Source organism: Phialemonium atrogriseum, assembly GCF_030411735.1.
Source record: "Phialemonium atrogriseum strain 8032-3 unplaced genomic scaffold QBC33scaffold_40, whole genome shotgun sequence".
In the NCBI taxonomy this organism is placed as follows: Eukaryota; Fungi; Ascomycota; class Sordariomycetes; order Cephalothecales; family Cephalothecaceae; genus Phialemonium; species Phialemonium atrogriseum.
In genome coordinates, this window is record NW_026848177.1 from 25,668 (window position 1) to 44,961 (window position 19,294).

The following is a 19,294-nucleotide window of genomic DNA, read 5'->3' on the forward strand; positions in this document are numbered from 1 at the left end:
CCCGTTGTTTGCGTCTTGCAAGGCCTCGACCGCACCGATACCGATACTGCCTGCAGCTGAAGCAAGAGGAGGACTACAAGAGGGTGATGGAACAGTGATAATGGGCTATAGGGGGGAGTTGTAAATATGATCAGGAGGAGGGGAAGCCAAAACACATGAAACACGGTTTAACGGGGACGACTGGCATGACCCGGACGTTTCTAGATAACCCGCCCGGGAAGACAGACCCTTAGAGTCGAATCACCCATAATGCGATCCGTGATTTGATAGGCATTAATAACCGCCTGTCATTCTCTAGCATCTTGTTATGGGAAAGTAATCACGGGCAGCCTCTATTCTAAGCTACATCTTCCATTGAAGCACCTAATAGCCAAATTCACGCTAGCTATAAATCAGGGAGGACATCAAGACCTGCCAGTCCCAGTACGGCAAGACTATTCTCCTGTAGATCGGCTGCGCCACCTACACGCAGGGCGGCTTTCCGTCCACCTCCAACGCCAAGAAGTAAGCCGACACCATGTGGGCCACGTTCGACCCGGAGCAGGGCAACGGACACTGATCTCGCAATCTCCAAGGCTACGCTCAACGCAGATTTTCTCATGCTGTGACTTTATTAGTGCAGGATTTTCAAGTGCCTCCGTAACCGTGCCAACAAAGGCATTCAGCAAAATAGAAGAAATAACTGAAATTGAAGCCCCCTTCAAGAGAGAACAAAAACTAAACTGATAGCCACAAAAACTAGTTTCTTCCGAGATTGAACTGCAAGCCGAAAACTGTCTAGGTAGGCCGTAGAACATAACCTAGATCTCCCCGACCAAGCCGGTTAGGCGGCTTTAATCCCTGACACACTACCTACAAAGTTCTAACTTCTATACCGGCACTCTTCAGTATAGTGGCCCTCATCACGGCACCGAGGGCACCATGCTTCGTCCTGCGTATGGGCAAACCGACATTGTTTCCCGCGGTGCCAGTAGGAGAGATCGCACTTCCTCGTTTTCCACAGCCCGAAATCCTGATTTGGATTGTCCCGAAACAGGTCCAGCTCCTCGTAACTATGGCGGTAACCACACTCGCCTCTTTTCTTGCAGCGGATGCGATAAGGACATCGCTGCGTTTGGCGTAAGGCGTGACGATGATCTTTTCCCCTATCGGATCGAGACACCGTTTGCCAGCCGTCGTTGTCGTCGGGGTCGTTGAGACCTTGCATCTCTTCATTTTGCCTGTGTCCACTCCCAGGTTCTGCGGTGCTGAATGATGGCTTGACTTTGCGTTCGACGGGATCGTTTTCTTCTTTCGCCATGGCAGAGGTGGAGTATTGGCCATTATCATCCGTCAATGGCGCATACATATTGATAGTTTCGACCTTGGCGGGGCGGTCCTTATTGAAACGGCTTGCGTATTCGGGCCATGACAGCACCGTCAACATTTCCTTGAACCGCTCTCGTGCCTTGAAGATCATAGCCTCAATGTTCTCAACCCTCGGAAACTCCACAAACATCTCCGTTTCCGTTTTGGATCGAGTGATGTAGAACAAGCGGCCCAACTGAATGAGCTGCTCGCAGACCGAAGATTCGAGGTCATCCCCGCTCGGATCAGCAAACTCGCAGAGCACGATCGTTTGGTTAGGCTCAACCAGCCCGGTCTTGCTCCGTCGGGTAGAGGCGAAATTCGTGAAGGAAATCTTGTCGAATATCCAGTTCAGAAAGTTTACCGTTAGCAGACCGTTGTGGTGACACAGCTTCAAGTACTCGGTAGACATTCCCGACTCCCAGGCCCAGAGCTCCACTCGGATGTTAGATTCCAGCACTTTCTTGATTGGCGGGAGCATGTCGCGGTCTCCGGTGATGGCGACAAACGTCGTATTGGCTTTCCGCTGTTTGGCCCCCAATTCATACTCGGCCCTGATGCTGAGTTCGGTGGCTTGAGAGCTCAGATCCGTTGCCATGGAATTATCCACCTCTTTCTCTTTACCGTGGGCGCGATCGTAGATCTTGGTCTTGAACTTGTACTTCTCAAACGCTTTCCACACTGAATCGTTGGGCGGTGGGCGAGAGCCATAGAGAAACGAAGGACCTTGGATGCGGTCGTTGCGGAGCGTGTCGACCAATTTCCCGACATCAATTCTGAGACGCGGGTCGCGGTCGCTGTCTGTCAGTTTGGGCATGTGGCTGTTGCCCGAGGCGGCGAACTTTTGGGCCTCGATCCATATGTTGGAGTCATCCACGAAGAACATGCAGGTCTCGGTCGGTTCGCTACTCATCATGGATGGTGTTTGCCTGGTAAACCTGGCAGCAGCTTAGGTTGGGGTAGCGAGCGGGCGTAAAGAGTAACAACGAGGCGAAGACGAGCGAGAGAGGGGCTCGATGACCACTGTCACGAGCTGGCATCTAACGAGCAGAGGATGCGAGGAATTGCTGCCCCATGATTGAGGCATTTAATTTATACTCAAAGTGGGACTCTTAACATTTTTATGCCCAAAGCACACTGTTGGGCGTCAGCTTCGTTGGTGGCGTCCAAATGTGCAGAATCATGCAGCTTGGTGAGCGCCTTGATTTGTTCAAACCCCTTAGGTGTACTGTATGACGTATCAAGTAACACACAGCCGGGCAATATTTATTCCTCGGGGATCCATAAGACGCCTTTGCATTAGGGATCAATGTGTATTTGTCTGCCAGCATTTGTTGAATTGTTGCTTTTTAGTCCTTGGTGTTATGGAGTTGGTAGAGATTGGCCGCGTCCAAGGGCAAGGACACGGCCACGGCCAAGGGTAAGGGCAAGGTTAAGGGCAACGGCCCCAAGCGCAAGGAACCAACCGCCGGCAAAACCCCATCAGGCTCCGAGCCCACCAAGAAGCCCCGCAGCACCCCGCCGCGCTTCGAAATCGCCGAGCTATAAAGGCTATCGCGTTTCGAATACGCGTGGCGCTCCAGGCCAGGCGCCGAAGGAAAAAACGTGCTGGGGGGAGCAGGGGGCATGAAAGAATATCTCAAAGGAACGTGTCAACTAGTTGGAGTGCAAAGGCTAATTATACCCAAGTTCCTCGCTGCATTGAAGCTTGTCTTCCAACTCAAATGTAGGGCGCTCCGAGCCCCTGACCTCCGTGGCCGTGGCGGACTACAACCAGCCAAGCACGGGTCCTGAATCATGACATTGAAATGTTTGCTGATTGCACATTGCAAGCAACCTCATGCCAAAGACACCCAGCGAAGGTGGAGAACCTGGGGCCGTCAGTGAAGTGACTGGTGAGGCGACGCGCCCGCTATCCACTTCGGAGAGAAAGTCGGAATGGGCGTAGACGGCGTTGCCATAAGTGCTGGTGCTGTTCTGGTTACTGCAATTCATTGCACCATCCCTTAATGGGCGGAAAACCGGCCAAAACTTCGACAGAGACTTCGATCCTTAGATGATGCGGCCGGGCGCGGTAACAAGGCGGAAACCGGTGCCAGCCAACGGAAATACCGGTGTAAAGGCGGCCCGTCGTTCGATGGTCAGAAACCCTAACCCTCCGCCGATACCGGGAAAAGGTGGAGAGGGGGCGCGGGTCGGGAATAAGCAACGGCGTACATCCGTACCAGTGGCCGACGTGCTTATCTATCACCTGGCCACCGCCCCCGCATCATTCCTCGGTCAGTCACAGAAGCAAGCGCTCCAAGAACCGCTGGCGCATATTATTGTCTTTACGGATACAGGTCAGCAGAACCTACCAATCGTCAATGGTCATGGAAAAGGAACCCCAATTTGCGGGGGCCAGGGCCACGCCACCACGACGGCGCAATACGCCAATCGCCAAAGCAGCCGCCCTTCTTGGCTTCGTTGGACTAGCTGGTCTCGCTCACCGCACCGTGGACTTGAAGCATATATGGTGCAATGGCCCAGGCCCGCCTGGCCACGACCATCTACCACTTTCACAGCCTCTGCAATGCTCCCCGTACGGCCAGTTTCCGCGTCCAAACGACCCCTTCCATTTCATCCCGTGCACCAACGCTTCTCTACCCCCGGCACTCGACGACTCCAGCGCAGACAAGACCTGGAGCGGGCTCTTCGATCCCAATCCGGAGCATTGGAGCTGGGGACGGAACGTTGCAGACAAGGATGCATCGGATAATGATGACCTGTACTCGGGCCGCGGCATCTATCTATGCGGCTACCTCGACGTGCCCCTAGACTATACCAACGAGTCCGACAGCCGAATTGTGCGCCTGGCCGTGACCAAATTCCAAGTCTCCGGCCTCGAACCCAACCCGGAGGAAGCAGGGGAGAAGAAGAGCGAGCGCACCATCGTGATTGAGCCGGGCGGCCCCGGCGGCAGCGGCACGTCGTATGTCTGGAGAGCCGCAGAGAACGTGACGGAACGCCTGAGCAACGGCACCTTCGACGTGCTAGGATGGGATCCGCGCGGCGTGAACATCTCGCTGCCTTCCATCTCCTGCTTCCCCTACGACGCCGACCGGGACCGCTGGGCCCTGCTCACGGCCCGGTACCGCGAGGTGTCGCCGTCTCCCGCCGCGCACCTCGAGCTCGCCGACGCCATGAACAACGCGACCTTCCGGGCCTGCCGCGAGAGGCACGGCGACCTTGCGCGGTTCGTCAGCACCGCGTTTGTGGCCCGCGACATGGAGGAGATCCGGACGGCGCTGGGGGAGGAGGAGCTCACGGGGTATCTAGTCAGCTACGGCACGGGCATCGGTCAGACCTACGCCAGCATGTTCCCCGGCAGTGTGGGGCGGCTTATCCTGGACGGGACTGAGTACGTTCGCGACCACCGGCTCCTGGGTGGATTCGGCTGGACGGCATTGGATAATGCTACAGACGCCTGGCGTGACGGGTTTCTGGGCGAGTGCCTCAACGCCGGGCCGGCACACTGTGCGTTGGCCAGGTCGAAAGACGGAAAACCCGTCAGCCTGGAGGATCTGGAGGATCGCATGGCGTCGCTGACCAACTCGCTTGTCGTCCGACCGATCCCCGGCTATACCGAATCCAGCGGCCCCTCTCTAGTGACATACTCGGCACTGGTGGCGGCCATGTACTCCTCGATGTATAATGCCAGAAGCTGGCCAGCCCTCGCACAGATGCTCTACGAGCTGGAAGACGGCAACTCCACCCTCGCCGCGGCGTTCTTGGAGGGCCAAATCTGGGCATACAATCCTTCCCTGCCGGCCTCGCCGTCCCCCAAGCCGCCCAGCTCCCACGAGCTCGGCTCGCTGGTGATCTGCGCGGACTCGTACGACGCGCCGCAGCCGGCGGACGGCCTCGTGTGGTGGGACTCCCTCTGGGCCAACATGACGGCGCGGTCGTGGATCTCGGGCAACTCGCGATTCTACGACGTGCTTCCCTGCCGGCACTTCGACACGTACTGGGCCGCCCCCGCCGAGGTGTACCGCGGCGACCTAGACAAGACGCTCCGCCACCCCGTGCTGCTGATCGCCGAGACGTACGACCCGGCCACGCCGCTGCGCAACGGCCGCCGCCTGGCCGCGGAGATGGGACCCAACGCGAGACTGATCGCGCACCACGGGTACGGGCACTCGTCCCGGGACGAGTCGGACTGCACCGATGAGATTGCGAGGCGGTTTATTCTCCATGGCGAGCTGCCCGATGAGCCCGAAATTGCGTGCTATGCCAACGAGAAGCCGTACCGATATGGCGTGGGCGCAAATGAGACGACCATTTTTGGGGCGGAGGAGTGGGATCCCGTCAAGGCGTGGCAGGAGCATATCCAGGAGGTGATGATGTGGAACCCAAGGCTGTTGTTGCCAAGGCTGTAGATACAGTCCCTTATGTTTACCTAGCATGCGTCGCTGCGTCGATAACGATATTCTGTATTGGCTTAATTATGGTCTACCTGGACTAATAATTGATGCCGGGTTCGCATATTTTATGGTTAAGGCCTAAAAAGTTGTTAAGTTAGAGTCTAACGCATCCGTCGGGTAAGGCCTCTTGGCATCCTTAGCTTCCTCACTGTCTCACCTGACAGGTAATTAACAGGGAAACCCGCCGCCGCTAATGCCCTCCACGGACGCCGTTGACGATGCCAAGGACCCGGCTTACTATTCAGCCCTTTGCGCAATGCTAGCGGAACGAGACAGATATATATCGTTGCTGTAAGTTTTGGCGACAGCGACGACAATGATAACGCTTCTTTCTTTGGCACCAGTAACTCTCCTTTAATTAGCGACAGCTTTGTGATACACCTTACAATTGTTAGGGTTGCCCCAACTTCAAAGATGACGTCCCGAGGAGATAACGTGCCACAATTTTTGTTATCGGGTAGATATTGCAGGTTTAACTTAGCTTTTCAAGGACTTGTTACTGAAAACGGCGACCGAGGTGCTTCTCAGCCTTAGCCCTAGCATGTTACGGGGCAAAATGCAGCGAATTAAGTTTGTGACGATCGACCCATCCCCCGCACCTTGCCCCCAGGCTTACCGTGTCCCCACAAATCTGTCCCAAACTAGCAGGTGCTGCAGAATGACTCTCGCCCCTGTTCTCCAAATCCCGGTCACTCGGTGCTCTGACGTAGAAGGCTGGCCGCAATAAATACGATGCCCCGATTTGCACATAAGATCATCGGGTCGCCATCTGCACGATGATCTTGTCCTTTTTTTTCCCGTCCCTTTTCCCCTCTTTTCGTCGAAGGCAGGGTTGTTGACCAGTCCAATTCACCGACGAAAAAAAAAGAAACCGCACTGCCAATCGCTGAATGATTCTGTCATGGAAAAGGAAACCCACCAGCATGTTGACGACGGCGGCACCCTCGACCCCGAGGTTAGCCGGCCCGCCGAGAACTCCAAGTTCAACCTCGCCACCCAGCACGACCAGCTGCAGCGAGGTCTTAAGAGCAGGCACATTCAGTTCTTGGCCCTTGGTAGGTTCTGCCACTCGTTTTCACTATTGTATTTCGAGCACACACACACACACACACACACAGACATCGCAATTCACGCAGAGACAAGAGTCGAGTCGATGGCTGACAATGATGCATCTTCAAATTCACAGGCGGTGCCATAGGAACCGGTCTCTTCGTCGGCTCGGGCTCCATCCTCGCCGCCACCGGTCCCGCGCCGCTTTTTATGGCCTACCTCTCCATGATAATGATAGTCTGGGTCGTCATGAACAATCTGGCCGAGATGGTCGTCTACCTGCCCATGCGCGGCATCACCGTCCCCTATTTTGTCGCCCGTTTCGTCGACCCTAGCCTGGCCTTCGCCTCCGGCTGGAACTATTGGTACGCCTACAGCATGCTCGTCGGCGCCGAGGCCACTGCTGCTGGCCTCGTCATCGAGTATTGGAACCCGCCTGTCAATATTGCCCTGTGGATTGCCATCGTCCTGATCGTCAATCTGCTGCTCAATATCATCGCGGTCGGCTTCTTCGGTGAGGCCGAGTTCTGGTTCGCGAGCATCAAGCTGATTACTATTTGTGGCCTCATCATCCTCGGCGTCGTCATCTTCTTCGGTGGCGGTCCCAACCAGCACCACGTCCTCGGGTTTCACTACTGGAAGACTCCTGGCGCGTTTGTCCAGTACAACGCCCCGGGCACCACCGGTCGCTTCCTCGGCTACTGGCACGCTTTTATCGCAGCAGGCTTCGCCTTCATCACCTCCCCCGAGCTGATCGCCATCGCTGCCGGTGAGACGGTCGCCCCACGGCGCAACGTTCCCAAGGCCGCCCGCCGGTTCGTCTGGCGCCTCGCCATCTTCTACGGCATCTCCTCCCTCCTCATCGGCATCCTTGTCCCTTCCTCCGACAAGCAGCTTCTGGGCGCGTCCGACGCCAGCGCCTCGCCCTTCGTCATCGGCATCCAGAACGTTGGCATCCCCGTCCTGAACCACATCATCAACGCGGCCATCCTCACGTCAGCCTGGTCCGCCGGCAACTCGTTCCTCTACTCGGGCAGCCGCGTGCTCTACTCGATGGCGCTCAACGGCCAAGCCCCCTCATGGTTCCGCGTCACGAACCGGCACGGCGTCCCCTACGCTGCCGTCCTCTTCACCTGGGCATTCGGCTTACTGGCCTTCCTCAACGTCTCCAACACAGGCGCCACCGTGTTCAACTGGTTCGTCAATATCTCGACCATCTCGGGCTTCATCGCCTGGATTGTCGTCATGATCACGTACCTGCGCTTCCGGCGCGCCATGGAGCACAACGACATGCTCACGACACTGCCCTACCGCACCGCCCTGCAGCCGTACGCCACCTGGGCGGCCCTGCTGGTCATCTCGCTCCTGACCATCACCAACGGCTTCCAGATCTTCATGGGCCACAACTGGGACGTCGCCGACTTCGTGGCCGCGTACATCACCCTGCCCGTCTTCCTCGCCCTCTATCTCGGCCACAAGATCTGGTTCCGAACACGGCTGTGCATCCGCACCCCGGACGTCGACGTCATCACGGGGAAGCGCGAGATGGACGAGCTTGAGGCGTCGGATGAGATTCGCGAGCCGAGGAATTGGGCTGAGAAGGCTTGGTTCTGGGTTGCGTAGGGGAGTTTGGATGCTATAGTTTTGCCTTGTAGAGTAGGCAGGTTTAGCTGACCTAGGAGAAGACCACATCATTACATATACAATTTGTCGCGGATCTTGTTACCCAACTCGCGACCGATGGTCAGCTCAAGCACGACACCGGCACCCGGATCAGCAGGGACCAGGAATGACACGCATGAACGCGGAACCCACTCCCCTGCCTTTTCTTTCCTGTACGTATTGCCTGTTCTGAGGGCGGCAGCCATCTCGGTGCCTGGAGGCAAAGCCCGGTCAATGCCCTCCTCAGTAAAACCGCCGATGTGTAAAGATGGGCCGGGCACCAAGTGACTGCCGTTTGGCAGTACGACGTGTTGCACCCCATCCGTCACCCCCAACTCGGCTCCAGTCATGTCGCGTATGAGACCCGGCACTGTGGGGCTCCCCAGATATATGCGCATGGTGCAGTCAGCCATTGGGTCGCCGGGTACTATCATCTGCACCGCGTCCGTTCTTCCCCGCATTCCGTCCCTGGGCAGGGTAGGGTTGGTGGCTCCTAGATTGATGGCTTTGTTAGAGATGAGCTCTTTGCTGTACTTAGATGCGACCATCTCAAAAGAGTAACACACCGCCCTGTCCCGTGTTTTCCGACATTCCGTGAACCTCCTGCGAGACACGAGATGGTCAAACAGAGAGTCTATTGATTTCTCTGGGGCCAGTTGCAATGGGCTGGATAGATGAAGAGAGATTGAAGAAAATGAAATATTGCTACGGGGGAGTTGACGAGGGGAGGGGTAGAAGAGCTTTGGCTGCGTGAGCGGGGAAGCAGCAGCAGCACCACCCACTCACTGAGCAAGAAGATCTGGGCAAAGCATTTTGATCTGACACGTGGGTGCGAATCAAACCCTGGACACATCTTGTCTGTTTGAACCCCCCAGTTTGTGATTGGTAGACACGCCCGCCGTGATTAGCTGATCCCGTCGGAGTGCCTGTTGGCATCCATGTTCGCCCTGTTTGGGTCATGCTGGAAGCAATGTACTTATACCAAGAACGGTAATCAAATTGAGTAACTCAGTGTGTCAAAATACACGAAAATGGGCCTCAATCCGATGACTGTGCCATTCGGCCAATCGGGGACTATAACCTTCCGCGGCCGGGAGGGGGGGAAGGGGGGCATGATACGCCACCACTTTCAACAGGTTGTGACACTCTGCTTCTATAAAGCCTCGTCGTGTCATGACTCTTCACACACCACTCCTTCTTCACAACACCGAGAACACGTAACTAGAAAATATCGCGATGCAGTGCTTCGGGTGCTTTTCCTTTCTCGCTAGGCGGAACACCAAGCCCGCGCCAAGCTGGATTCCCTCCTCCGCCAGCAACCAACCGTCACATGAGATCGAGCGGCAGGCGACCAAGATCGTCGACGTCCTCTGCACCGCCGAGAAGCCAGGACAGGAGCTGCGGCTCCGGCTCGATGAGGTTGTTCGTACCAATAGCTGGACCGAGGCCCTTGCGAAGGCCGTTCTGCGGGGCATCGAGGAAACCATCAAGGCGTATCAGGCCATGTCAATGAACACCGTCTTGCGAGAGGCCATCGAGACGGCGCAGTGCGCCGCGGAAGAGCTCTTCGACTTTGCGCGGGAACACCCGGTCTTCGTCACCATCGTCGCCATTGGGGTTCTGGCTTTGCTGGCGCCCTGGGCGGTCGAGGCTCTTGGGTTCGGCGAGCTTGGGCCGGTCGAGGGTTTGTGTCCCCCCCCCCCCCCAAGAACACGATGGCTTGGCTTTTGGTCACCGGCTAACCATCAGCAGCAAGCTTTGCCGCCCTCTGGCAGTCCACATACCGCGGCTTGGTTCCGAAAGGCTCGCTCTTTTCCTTCTTCCAGCGGCTCGGGATGATATGGGGTCGTGCATAAGGTCTTGTCGGTTACGAAGAGGAGGATAGTATGCCGGTCATCGGATGGGTGAGGGTCGAATTGCTTCGGCCAGAGATATGAGGAGTGTCGTTTTGCCCCTGGGGTCACTGTGAATGGCGGCCTAGCTACTACCTGCGAGCTCCTTAAAGACCCATCGAATCATTTCCGCCACAGCGTTCTCAATTTCCAAATTCTCCTCCTCTGATCATCTGTGCTGCACATGGTGTTTATATCCTAAGAGTAGGACAGAGTCTTGCGCTGTCATGTACCTAAGGTATCAAGTCATTACTCTCAATGATGGCGCGAACGAGATTGGTCGAACGCGAATCGGTCGGGTAGTCCATCATAAGCACGCCATAGCGAGCAAGCGGTTGCACCTGCGCCGTCAGAAACTCTTGCATGTACGTATTAACCCCTTTGCAATACTTGGACCTGTCGTCGTCATAGAATCCCTGTGCAAACTCCCATGGCTCGGCCAATGTGAAGGTGACGGCACTCGAGTAGTTGAAATACCACACGTCGGGCTTCTGATTCGACGCGGCCTCCTGCATCAGGCTCTTGACTAGATCGAACTTGATCGGAATGGTCTTCCACGGGCCCCCACGTGCATAGGCAAAGTCGTATTTGTCCTGGACGCGGACGTTGGGCACTGGGCTTCCGGGCGTGGCGGCGATGGGAAAGGGTATGTCCCAGTTGTCCTTCCAGTCCTGGACGTCAAGACCTGCGCTGTTGAGTGGCTGCGGTGGGAACAACTCAAAGCGCCGTACAAGCTGAATCCGCCCTTGCAAGTCGCTGAGCTTCGGGATGTCGGTCTCCAAACGCCACCGACTGGGGTTCGAGGCGATAACCGAGAAAATGACGTTGCTGAAGTCGAAAGGGGTCCATTTGGCGGGCAGAGAGCCATCTCGTTTGAATTGAATGACGAGTCCTTCCTTGGGATGGTTGTCAAGGAAGTCGTACAGGCTTTGGAGGACGTCAACCAGCCCTAGACCGAGAGGGTAGTCACCGTGCACCAGGACTGGGTTCTTTTTCGCCGTCAGATTGACCCGCAAGTCGAAAAATCGAATTCCTTGCTCTGCTTGCTCGGAAACCGTGAGAGACTGCGTGCCCACAAACGGGACGACCGACTTTGAACAGCTATCGTGGGTTCCGGGGATAGACAGATGTGATACAAGAACGTTGGGATTGGCTACATGTGCCATCCATGATGAGAGGGGAACCTTGGAAGGCATCTTGTGATTTGGATACCGGAGACAACGGTGACATCAGAGAGTCTATGCTTGGGAGTCAGCAGTCCATCACTGCATGTCCCTGAGGAACGCGGCATTTATATCATTTATGCCTGAAAGAAGTTCGACAGTAAGACGGCCGCCGACCGAGGTTAGAGGCATTGGTTGGCTGCACATAGACTTGGATTTTCCCAACCCTGTAGTCCTATACTGTCCACTTGCCGGCCCTGGTTTCCTGCGGCTGAGGTTCGTTATTCCAGAACTTGCCATTGGCATCTTTCCAGGGGGTCAGGTGGCACGGTAAGGTAGGGATTTATCAGCTGAGATAGACCGAGCGAAGCAATAGTTTCCAGGACTAATTATGTGAACTATTACTAGGTGCAGACTGATGGAAAGAGCTCGTGAGTCCTGCTTCTGACTGTGGCTGGCGAAATATTCCAAATACAGAAAGATGTGTACAATACTTACTAGTACTACTACGCTGGATGTAGTACATGCCTGGGGCGCAGTGGCGGTGATGTGTGGGGACATGCTCACAGGATCGGCGGTGCGACGTTCTAGACCGGCTGCCGGATCTCCTACTTGAGGGCCGGGCCGCACACATACGCTGCGCATGCATCTGCTAGGATGAACATGGATTCCTCAGCCGTTGCCGTTAGGTGTTTGGGAGAAGGGCTATGCTGTTTTTGGGTTGGACCCTTGCGCGAATAATTCAACAGCAGGGGCAGTGATAGGACGGACTCTCCGCTCCAACCGAGGGGGGCAAATGGATCTTAATCAGATTGTCAATAATTGGCCCGCTTCTGACGGTGGCCGGGCCGTATATTGACAATTTTTACGACGTTGCTAAACCGTTTCTGATCGTAGCTGCTTCAATGGGCCCGGCTGGATTGTGACTCGTGACAAGTCATGGCCGGCTGAGATGATCCAGAGTGGAGGAGGTTCTTGTTGTGAATGGAAGCTTGACCAGCCAAAGTTCAAGCAACCATGCCAGAGGTATGGGGAGAGTCTCCTCCGCAGAACGTAAAGCATGACAAAGCGACTATAAGTATGCAATGTCGGCCTCGATGCCGTTTCTGCCCCGAGTAAGCATCAGTTCTTCACGACTCGTCATCTTACCATCTTGAGCATCTTGAGTGTGCCTCCTCGCCAACCAGCCATTCCAACGAGCCTGTAAAGACAGTAATAATGGCGAACAGTACTGTGTATGCCATGACTATCAATATAACGAACAACACCGACAATGATCTCAAACCGTTGGGTGCCACCTTCTACGACGGGGATGGCGACGTACAACAGCAGCCGAAGACGGTCCTAGCTCACTCGACCGGCGACGGCGGCGTCCTGGAGAAGGTCGGAGGCACCGACGGCCTGTTTGGACTGGTGGCCTATGCCACGCCGGATCCGACGCAGACACTTGTCATATACATCACCATGCCGGCATTGAGTGGGACTAACAATCATTGCTGGGTATGTACACGTACAATACAAGTCCGGAGATTCTCCTATTTGGAAAATATTGCTAACTAAAAACTTAAACAGGTTGGACTCGTCCCTTCCAGCACCAATATTAATCCGGCACTCGCGAAGTCTTGCTATGACGGCCCTCCAAGTGGATTCTCGGAGGGGCAAATCACATGGAAATTCTCCCAGAGCGGGGAGAAATTCTTTCTCGTTGTAGGTAGCGACGTGTAACGGCACGAAATGCGAATCTGGTGTACTGATATTTGTAGGTTAAACCGTCCGTGGCCGATAAGAGGGCCTACCTCACCTCGTCTACCGTCGAGCTAGACATTTATCACCAAGGGTCTGAGCCGTCCGGCTCTTGATTCACTACACCACCGCCGTCTGTTGCCACCCTCGGAAGCATGCGCCTTTCCGTTGCGGCCTCGTGGAGAGGGCCACAGCGAGGCGCCGTGGACTTGCCCGGGCCTGATGGGGCGGGATGGGGTTCTGGATTTGGCAGAAAGAAGAGTGTATATACCAATTTTATCGAGTCATCTACCACGTACGACCATACCCATTGGAAAACTCGGGATCCCGTCCGCTCTCCCATAGATAAGCCAATGAGGGCCAGACTAGTAGTTGGGTCGGTGACGACCAGCGAATCCCTGGTGTTGTACGTTTTTTTTTTTTCTCTCTTTTTTCTTGGCTGTAAAAAGTCCATAAGCCTGCAGCAGAAACAAAGGCCTTTTTTATGCTTTGGAGTCAATGTTGCACCGAGCGTGGCCAGCATCTCTGTGTCTGAAATATCCATCTAGTGCTCAACTAAAGCTACCTAGGTAAGCACCCAAATAACTGTACGTAATTACCGCCTCAGCGACCAAGACAGCGTCAGTTATTAGATGCCTATACTGTCCATCGCTGAGTCAGCCATTGAACCGTCCTGAACTGCGCAAATCAATGGCTTGTTAACCTGTGGTTAAGTGAAAGTAGACAGATGCTTGCCACTTGCTAGGCAGGCAAGCAACATGTCTTTTATGTTATTGCACATGGCTTGAGGTTGGCCGATTGCCAGAAATTTAGACTGTCTGACCCAAGCAAGTACTCTGCCGTGCTCCGCCAACGTCCAACCTAGTGCAAAAAACTGTTGACCACAGTGATGGTAGTAGTGTAGACCATTCCCACTGCCCCGAGAGTCATGAAAGCCAGGTCCCCAATCTTGGCCGCCCTCGACGTGGCGACGCCCTTGTAGTGCAGGTACGGCGGGTAGATGTAGACCAATGGCACGCAAGCAAGCGACCCGATGAGGGCGACGAAGCGGTCCAGGTTCGCCGACCCGGCGATGGAGATGGCGACGCACACGGCGACGAGGGCGGACCGGAAGGCGTTCTTCTTCCACTTGGTCAGCAGGTCCTTCTTGCCCGAGCGGTCGCCGAAGAAGCGGTGCTCGAGGATGCGCATGGCCGGGAACAGCTGCACCGGGTTGCCCACCAGCACCGCCAGCGCGTACATGACCTGCACGGCGTTGACCAGCCGGCTGTCCTGCGGGAAGTTGTCGATGACTTCGATCTGCGTGTCCGAGCCGAAGGTGGCGTAGCAGAGCGCGCCGATCGACGTGAAGATGACGGTGATGATGAGCATGACCACGCCCAGGAGCGGCTCGAACCGCTCGGGGTTCCGCATCGAGGACTGGATCGGCAGCACGAGGCCGATGCCCTCAAAGGTGAAGATGGAGGCCCCGATGGTCATGGTGTAGGCGTCGGGGTTGAAGAGCTCGACCGAGGGGTGCATCCCGCGGCTGGAGAGTGCCACGATGTCGTAGTAGTAGATGTACACGAGGCCGATGACGATGAACACGTCGGCGATCAGCGCGGCCGGGCCCAGCTTGGAGATGTTGCGGATGAAGGAGAGCGGGATGATGACGGCGGCTTGCACGGCGATGAGGGGAATGACGCCGACAGGGCTGGCTCCGTTGGTGACGGCCTGCAGGAAGGAGTGCCAGTTGTCGGCAACGAAGACCAAACCAGTGCAGACGAATCCCAGCTGCGACAGCGTGATGGACCCCAAGATCAGGGCACGCATCCTGGGACCGGCGATCTCCCTTCCGATGTCGCCGTAGCCCCCGCCATAGCGCGCCCTGCACGCAAGCAGCAGGTGGAAGGCGAGCATGGAGATGGCGGCGACGGAGAGCATGGCCAGCGATGAGAACAGAATGCCGCCGTTCTTGAACGCCTTGGGCAGAAACATGATGCCCGTGCCGATGAAGGCCTTGACCGTCGTGAAGAAGGTATTGACCATGCCGGAGTCGCCTTTTTTGGGGGGCCGCGTCGACGGTCTACGGCGGCCAAGAAGCGGCCGTGTCTCGGTTGGAGCCGTGCCTGCCTCCTGCTCCTCTTCCTCCTCCTCAAACTCAAGGGCTTCCTCGTCCGACTCAGCCAGGTCCTCGCCAGCAAAGGAACCGTACAGGTCGAGGAACTCGATGAAGTTCCTGGTAATGGGTAGGTTCCTGCCGCCTTGTACACGATGTTTCTGCATGACAAATTGCCGTCGGAAGCCCTGAGGTTGTAGCATCTCCTCAGGGTGAAGCATGCCGTCGTCATCCGTAGCCTCGGAGTCCTGTCTTGGTGGATGGGAAAAGGTCTTGGACCTTTGTATGGGGGCCGCCTTGATTTTGTAGAGGCCTCGGTGTATGTCCCCGCCGGGCAGCCTGAGCGAGGATTCCTGCTGTTCCTCCCCCTCCCCGGTCACGCCCGCGGTCACCGGCGGAGCGGAATGGGCCGACTGGGTCTCCAAACCCGACCCACCGGCATCTTCACCGGCGTCAAAAGCCGTGCCGTATCCCGCATGCAGGTGTTCGGCAACGATGGCTGTCTGCCGCTCATCACTTCTTTGAGGTGTCGACGACATTGTCAGCTCCAATTGGAGGGTGAGAATGACGTCATTAGACCTGGAGTCGAAGGAGTGGAAATGTCTGCGAGGTTTCTCCTTCGTTTCTTCCTTTTGAGGTAGAAGTCGGGCTGACAGCGAAGTGCCTTTTTTTCTTTCAGGCACGGGTACAGCGGGTGTGTCCCGTCGTCATCGAGAACAAGTTTATGTGGGGCAGGATGAAAGATACTTAGACCTGCGTAATAATCAGGTGAGACCAAACGTATTTTCCATCTTGACGCTAGACCCCCCCCATTGGCGCCCCATAGATAAGATAAGCGGATCAGGTGACGACCGGCGAATCCCGAGGTTGCACGCTCATTTTTAGTGGGGCTTTGCACCAGGTGCCGAAGAATTTGGCAGATGGTCTTGTGGGCCGCCAGGATCCAAACTAGTACCTCTGCCATCGCCAGCGCCATTGTTAATAGCGGGCACCGTTGCCAGCTAACGCTATTTATATCGCTTGTAATTGTCCCTACACCAGTTCTGTTGCCATTGCCGCCACTTGATAGCTCTGTTGATGTTGCTGTCGCCAGCTACAATTGTTGGCGCTCGTTAAACCAGGTGGCAGAGTTTCTTTCGGTCCGTAACAGTTGTACCCTGGCAGTCCAGCTCCTTGCATCAGGGGTAACTACCGTGCCGAGCGTGCCTACCTATACGTAGGTATGGAGAGTCCCCAAAATAAAAATAAATATGCGCATCCCCTCAGACAGATTCCCACCTACAATCCACGCGCCGCGAAGATAGACAATGGTCATTTGTTTCACGTGATGAATATCGTTTCGCAACGTTACCAACGGTTTTACCAATGAGTGGCAGCCGTTAGTGCACGCCGCCAAGATGAGGCAGGGATGCTGGACAAGCCTCCTTGGCATTTGGCTATATCAGAACCACGTCTTGGCAATTCTAGGGATGACAACCATTGGGCCGCATTGCTTGACAACACGTGCGTCCCATATATCTTGTTCATTTCTCATGGGGCATAGCTCCTGGCCGCTAATGATGTTGGTCGAGGACATGGATAAAGAGGCGGGCATGATAGTAAGGTGGTGATCGATTGGATTGATGACCACGCAGCACCTGCCTTCTAGAAAAAAAAGCAGCTCTACCCTAACATTGCTAGCTAGAGCTCTCCAAACCCCTGTCAACAGCTCAGTAGAGCTACAAGGATTAGCTTGCTGTGTATGAGGGGTAGGATGGATCTTCATGTATAAGATGAGACGTAGCATTCCTAGAAGTCTCAGCTGCTGCTCTTTCCGTTGCCCTTCATAGAAGACGAGTCATCTCCGAGAAGACCAAACCAAGTGAGGTGTACGCACCTCGATTTGCCATGCCTGCAATGCCTGCCATGTCCGCCGTCTCGCTTGCCCTGGCCGGGCTTCTGGCCCTTGGGCCAAAGGTTAATGCCGCACCCGCCGGCAAGTCCTGCGGTGGACTGCAGCCGATCACCAGCGTCCAGCTCGGCCCGCGGCCCTACTTCCTGGTCAACGACATGGATCCCGGTCCGCTGAAGAACAAGCTGGCGTCCTGCTCGGAGCTGGAGATGAAGCCCACCGCCTTCAGCATTGGCCACCGCGGCGGCGGCACCATGCTCATCCCGGAGGAGACGCTGGAATCGCAGCTTGCCGGAGCCCGGATGGGCGCCGGTATCCTCGAGTGTGACGTGGCCTTCACGTCTGACAGGGAGCTTGTGTGCCGGCACGACATCTGTGATCTCCACACCACGACGAACATCGTCACCATCCCGGAGCTGAACGCCAAGTGCACCAAACCCTTCAAGCCCGCAGATCCCAAGGCCGGCACCAAGGCCAGCGCGACTTGCTGCACCAGTGACATCACCGTGGCCGAGTTCAAGTCCCTCTGCAGCAAGATGGACGGCTACAACCCAAGCGCCACCACGCCGCAGGACTTCCTACACGGCACCCCTGCGTACCGCACCGACCTGTACGCCACCTGCGGCAAGGTGATGACGCACAAGGAGTGGATCAAGCTCGTCGACTCCCTGGGCCTGAAATTCACGCCCGAGCTGAAGACCGCGCCCTTCGCCATGCCCTTTGACGGCGACTACACGCAGGAGAAGTACGCCCAGCAGTTCGTCGACGAGTACCGGGAGGCGGGCATCGACTTTAGCCGCGTCTGGCCGCAGAGTTTCCTGTACGACGACGTCCTGTACTGGCTCGAGCACGAGCCCGAGTTTGCCAAGCAGGCCGTCCTGCTCGACGAGAGCGGCGACACCCCTGCGACCTTTGAGAAGGCCGTTGCGAACCTGAGCGGCTACCGGGCCGCCGGCGTGAACATCATGGCTCCGCCGCTGTACTACCTTGTCGCGCTGGATGAGGCTGGCAAGATTGTGCCTTCCAAGTATACCATTGAGGCAAAGAGGCTGGGTTTCAAGCTTATTACGTGGTCGCTGGAGCGGTCTGGCTTCCTTGGCGACGGGTCCAAGGGTGGATTCTACTTCACCTCCATCGCCAATGTTACGAACAACGATGGTGATGTGTATAACCTGGTCCACGCCTTGGCACAGGACGTTGGTGTGCTTGGAATCTTCTCGGATTGGTCGGCTACTGTGACCTACTATGCCAACTGCTTCGGTCTCTTCCCGTAGAGAGGGATAAGGGTGCATGGCATGGCTTGTCGTTGTGGTTGACTGGAGGATGTGTTTGCTCGGGTTGAACTTCATTTCTAAACTAGAGAAGCATGTTTGTTAGACATTGAGACAACGTCCATAAGCTACATAAATTATCCGTCAAACAGGTAATACTCATGAAGCATACGTCCCCCCTACTGGCACGAGGTCTCGGCGCTCTTGATCGACTTCCTTCGGAGGAGTTAGCTCAAAGTATGTCAGAGTCGGGTGGCTGTTGCTCAGGGACGAGTAATAATGCCACCGGGGCTACTCGCGAAGTGCCAGTTTGAGGTTTCTCCCTCCTCTCTGTGCCATCGTCTCCTATCGAGGTCCATACAACCCTTACACTCGACGATCCCGACGTAGGCCTCTGGGATCAAGGGGCATTCGCTGCGGGCAACATGTCGCCCTTGTGAACTGGTTATGGAAGTAGATGCCGCGATGGCTTTGTCTTCGGCGGTAGAGAACGGCCTCGAGGAGTCAGACCGTTCCGACTCTGTCCTCTCTGTACCTCCGTTGCTGTGAGAGACTCACGGCCAAATTTGGGATCCCGCAGTTCTCCATCAGTTGTTGACCTTACTAGGGAGAACAGCTACAAACAGGACGCGTATTAATAAAGGCCTGCTGCCGTTGCTTACGCTTCCCACCATCCCGTCATGTTGCGAAAGGGGGAAAAAGGGGTAAAGGGGG

The 19,294-nt window shown here is 56.0% G+C and overlaps 10 protein-coding genes across 10 annotated transcripts; 6 read left to right on the forward strand and 4 right to left on the reverse strand.

Annotated features, from left to right (window-relative positions):
- Positions 1–731: 731 nt before the first annotated feature.
- QBC33DRAFT_281548 (uncharacterized protein) lies at positions 732–2,469 on the reverse strand. The gene has a single exon (XM_060423244.1). It carries the CDS (start codon positions 2,261–2,263, stop codon positions 863–865), a length of 1,401 nt encoding a protein of 466 aa, XP_060278702.1. The 5' UTR covers positions 2,264–2,469; the 3' UTR covers positions 732–862.
- A 1,091-nt stretch (positions 2,470–3,560) lies between these two features.
- On the forward strand, positions 3,561–6,149 carry QBC33DRAFT_551693 (Alpha/Beta hydrolase protein). Its single transcript, XM_060429208.1, has one exon. The coding sequence runs from the start codon at positions 3,714–3,716 to the stop codon at positions 5,763–5,765; it is 2,052 nt and encodes a 683-aa protein (XP_060278703.1). The 5' UTR covers positions 3,561–3,713; the 3' UTR covers positions 5,766–6,149.
- A 562-nt stretch (positions 6,150–6,711) lies between these two features.
- QBC33DRAFT_519427 (proline-specific permease) lies at positions 6,712–8,483 on the forward strand (the record flags this gene model as incomplete). The annotated part of the gene is made up of 2 exons (XM_060426290.1): positions 6,712–6,865; positions 6,997–8,483. The coding sequence occupies 2 exons, from the start codon at positions 6,712–6,714 to the stop codon at positions 8,481–8,483; spliced, it is 1,641 nt and encodes a 546-aa protein (XP_060278704.1).
- A 26-nt stretch (positions 8,484–8,509) lies between these two features.
- Positions 8,510–9,300, reverse strand: QBC33DRAFT_551699 (uncharacterized protein). The gene is made up of 2 exons (XM_060429209.1): positions 9,089–9,300; positions 8,510–9,015 (listed from the first exon to the last, which is right to left on the reverse strand). The coding sequence occupies exons 1-2, from the start codon at positions 9,111–9,113 to the stop codon at positions 8,555–8,557; spliced, it is 486 nt and encodes a 161-aa protein (XP_060278705.1). The 5' UTR covers positions 9,114–9,300; the 3' UTR covers positions 8,510–8,554.
- A 321-nt stretch (positions 9,301–9,621) lies between these two features.
- QBC33DRAFT_281559 (uncharacterized protein) lies at positions 9,622–10,510 on the forward strand. Its single transcript, XM_060423245.1, has 2 exons — positions 9,622–10,206; positions 10,275–10,510. Exons 1-2 carry the CDS (start codon positions 9,759–9,761, stop codon positions 10,376–10,378), a joined length of 552 nt encoding a protein of 183 aa, XP_060278706.1. The 5' UTR covers positions 9,622–9,758; the 3' UTR covers positions 10,379–10,510.
- On the reverse strand, positions 10,502–11,654 carry QBC33DRAFT_601322 (PLC-like phosphodiesterase). The gene has a single exon (XM_060432100.1). It carries the CDS (start codon positions 11,608–11,610, stop codon positions 10,648–10,650), a length of 963 nt encoding a protein of 320 aa, XP_060278707.1. The 5' UTR covers positions 11,611–11,654; the 3' UTR covers positions 10,502–10,647.
- A 1,046-nt stretch (positions 11,655–12,700) lies between these two features.
- On the forward strand, positions 12,701–13,536 carry QBC33DRAFT_551701 (uncharacterized protein). Its single transcript, XM_060429210.1, has 3 exons — positions 12,701–13,077; positions 13,150–13,284; positions 13,341–13,536. Exons 1-3 carry the CDS (start codon positions 12,796–12,798, stop codon positions 13,434–13,436), a joined length of 513 nt encoding a protein of 170 aa, XP_060278708.1. The 5' UTR covers positions 12,701–12,795; the 3' UTR covers positions 13,437–13,536.
- Positions 13,537–13,736: 200 nt separating this feature from the next.
- Positions 13,737–16,102, reverse strand: QBC33DRAFT_551702 (amino acid transporter). The gene has a single exon (XM_060429211.1). The coding sequence runs from the start codon at positions 15,955–15,957 to the stop codon at positions 14,182–14,184; it is 1,776 nt and encodes a 591-aa protein (XP_060278709.1). The 5' UTR covers positions 15,958–16,102; the 3' UTR covers positions 13,737–14,181.
- Positions 16,103–16,694: 592 nt separating this feature from the next.
- On the forward strand, positions 16,695–17,065 carry QBC33DRAFT_551703 (uncharacterized protein). The gene has a single exon (XM_060429212.1). The coding sequence runs from the start codon at positions 16,816–16,818 to the stop codon at positions 17,026–17,028; it is 213 nt and encodes a 70-aa protein (XP_060278710.1). The 5' UTR covers positions 16,695–16,815; the 3' UTR covers positions 17,029–17,065.
- Positions 17,066–17,279: 214 nt separating this feature from the next.
- On the forward strand, positions 17,280–18,752 carry QBC33DRAFT_551704 (PLC-like phosphodiesterase). The gene has a single exon (XM_060429213.1). The coding sequence runs from the start codon at positions 17,306–17,308 to the stop codon at positions 18,581–18,583; it is 1,278 nt and encodes a 425-aa protein (XP_060278711.1). The 5' UTR covers positions 17,280–17,305; the 3' UTR covers positions 18,584–18,752.
- The last annotated feature ends 542 nt before the right edge of the window (positions 18,753–19,294 follow it).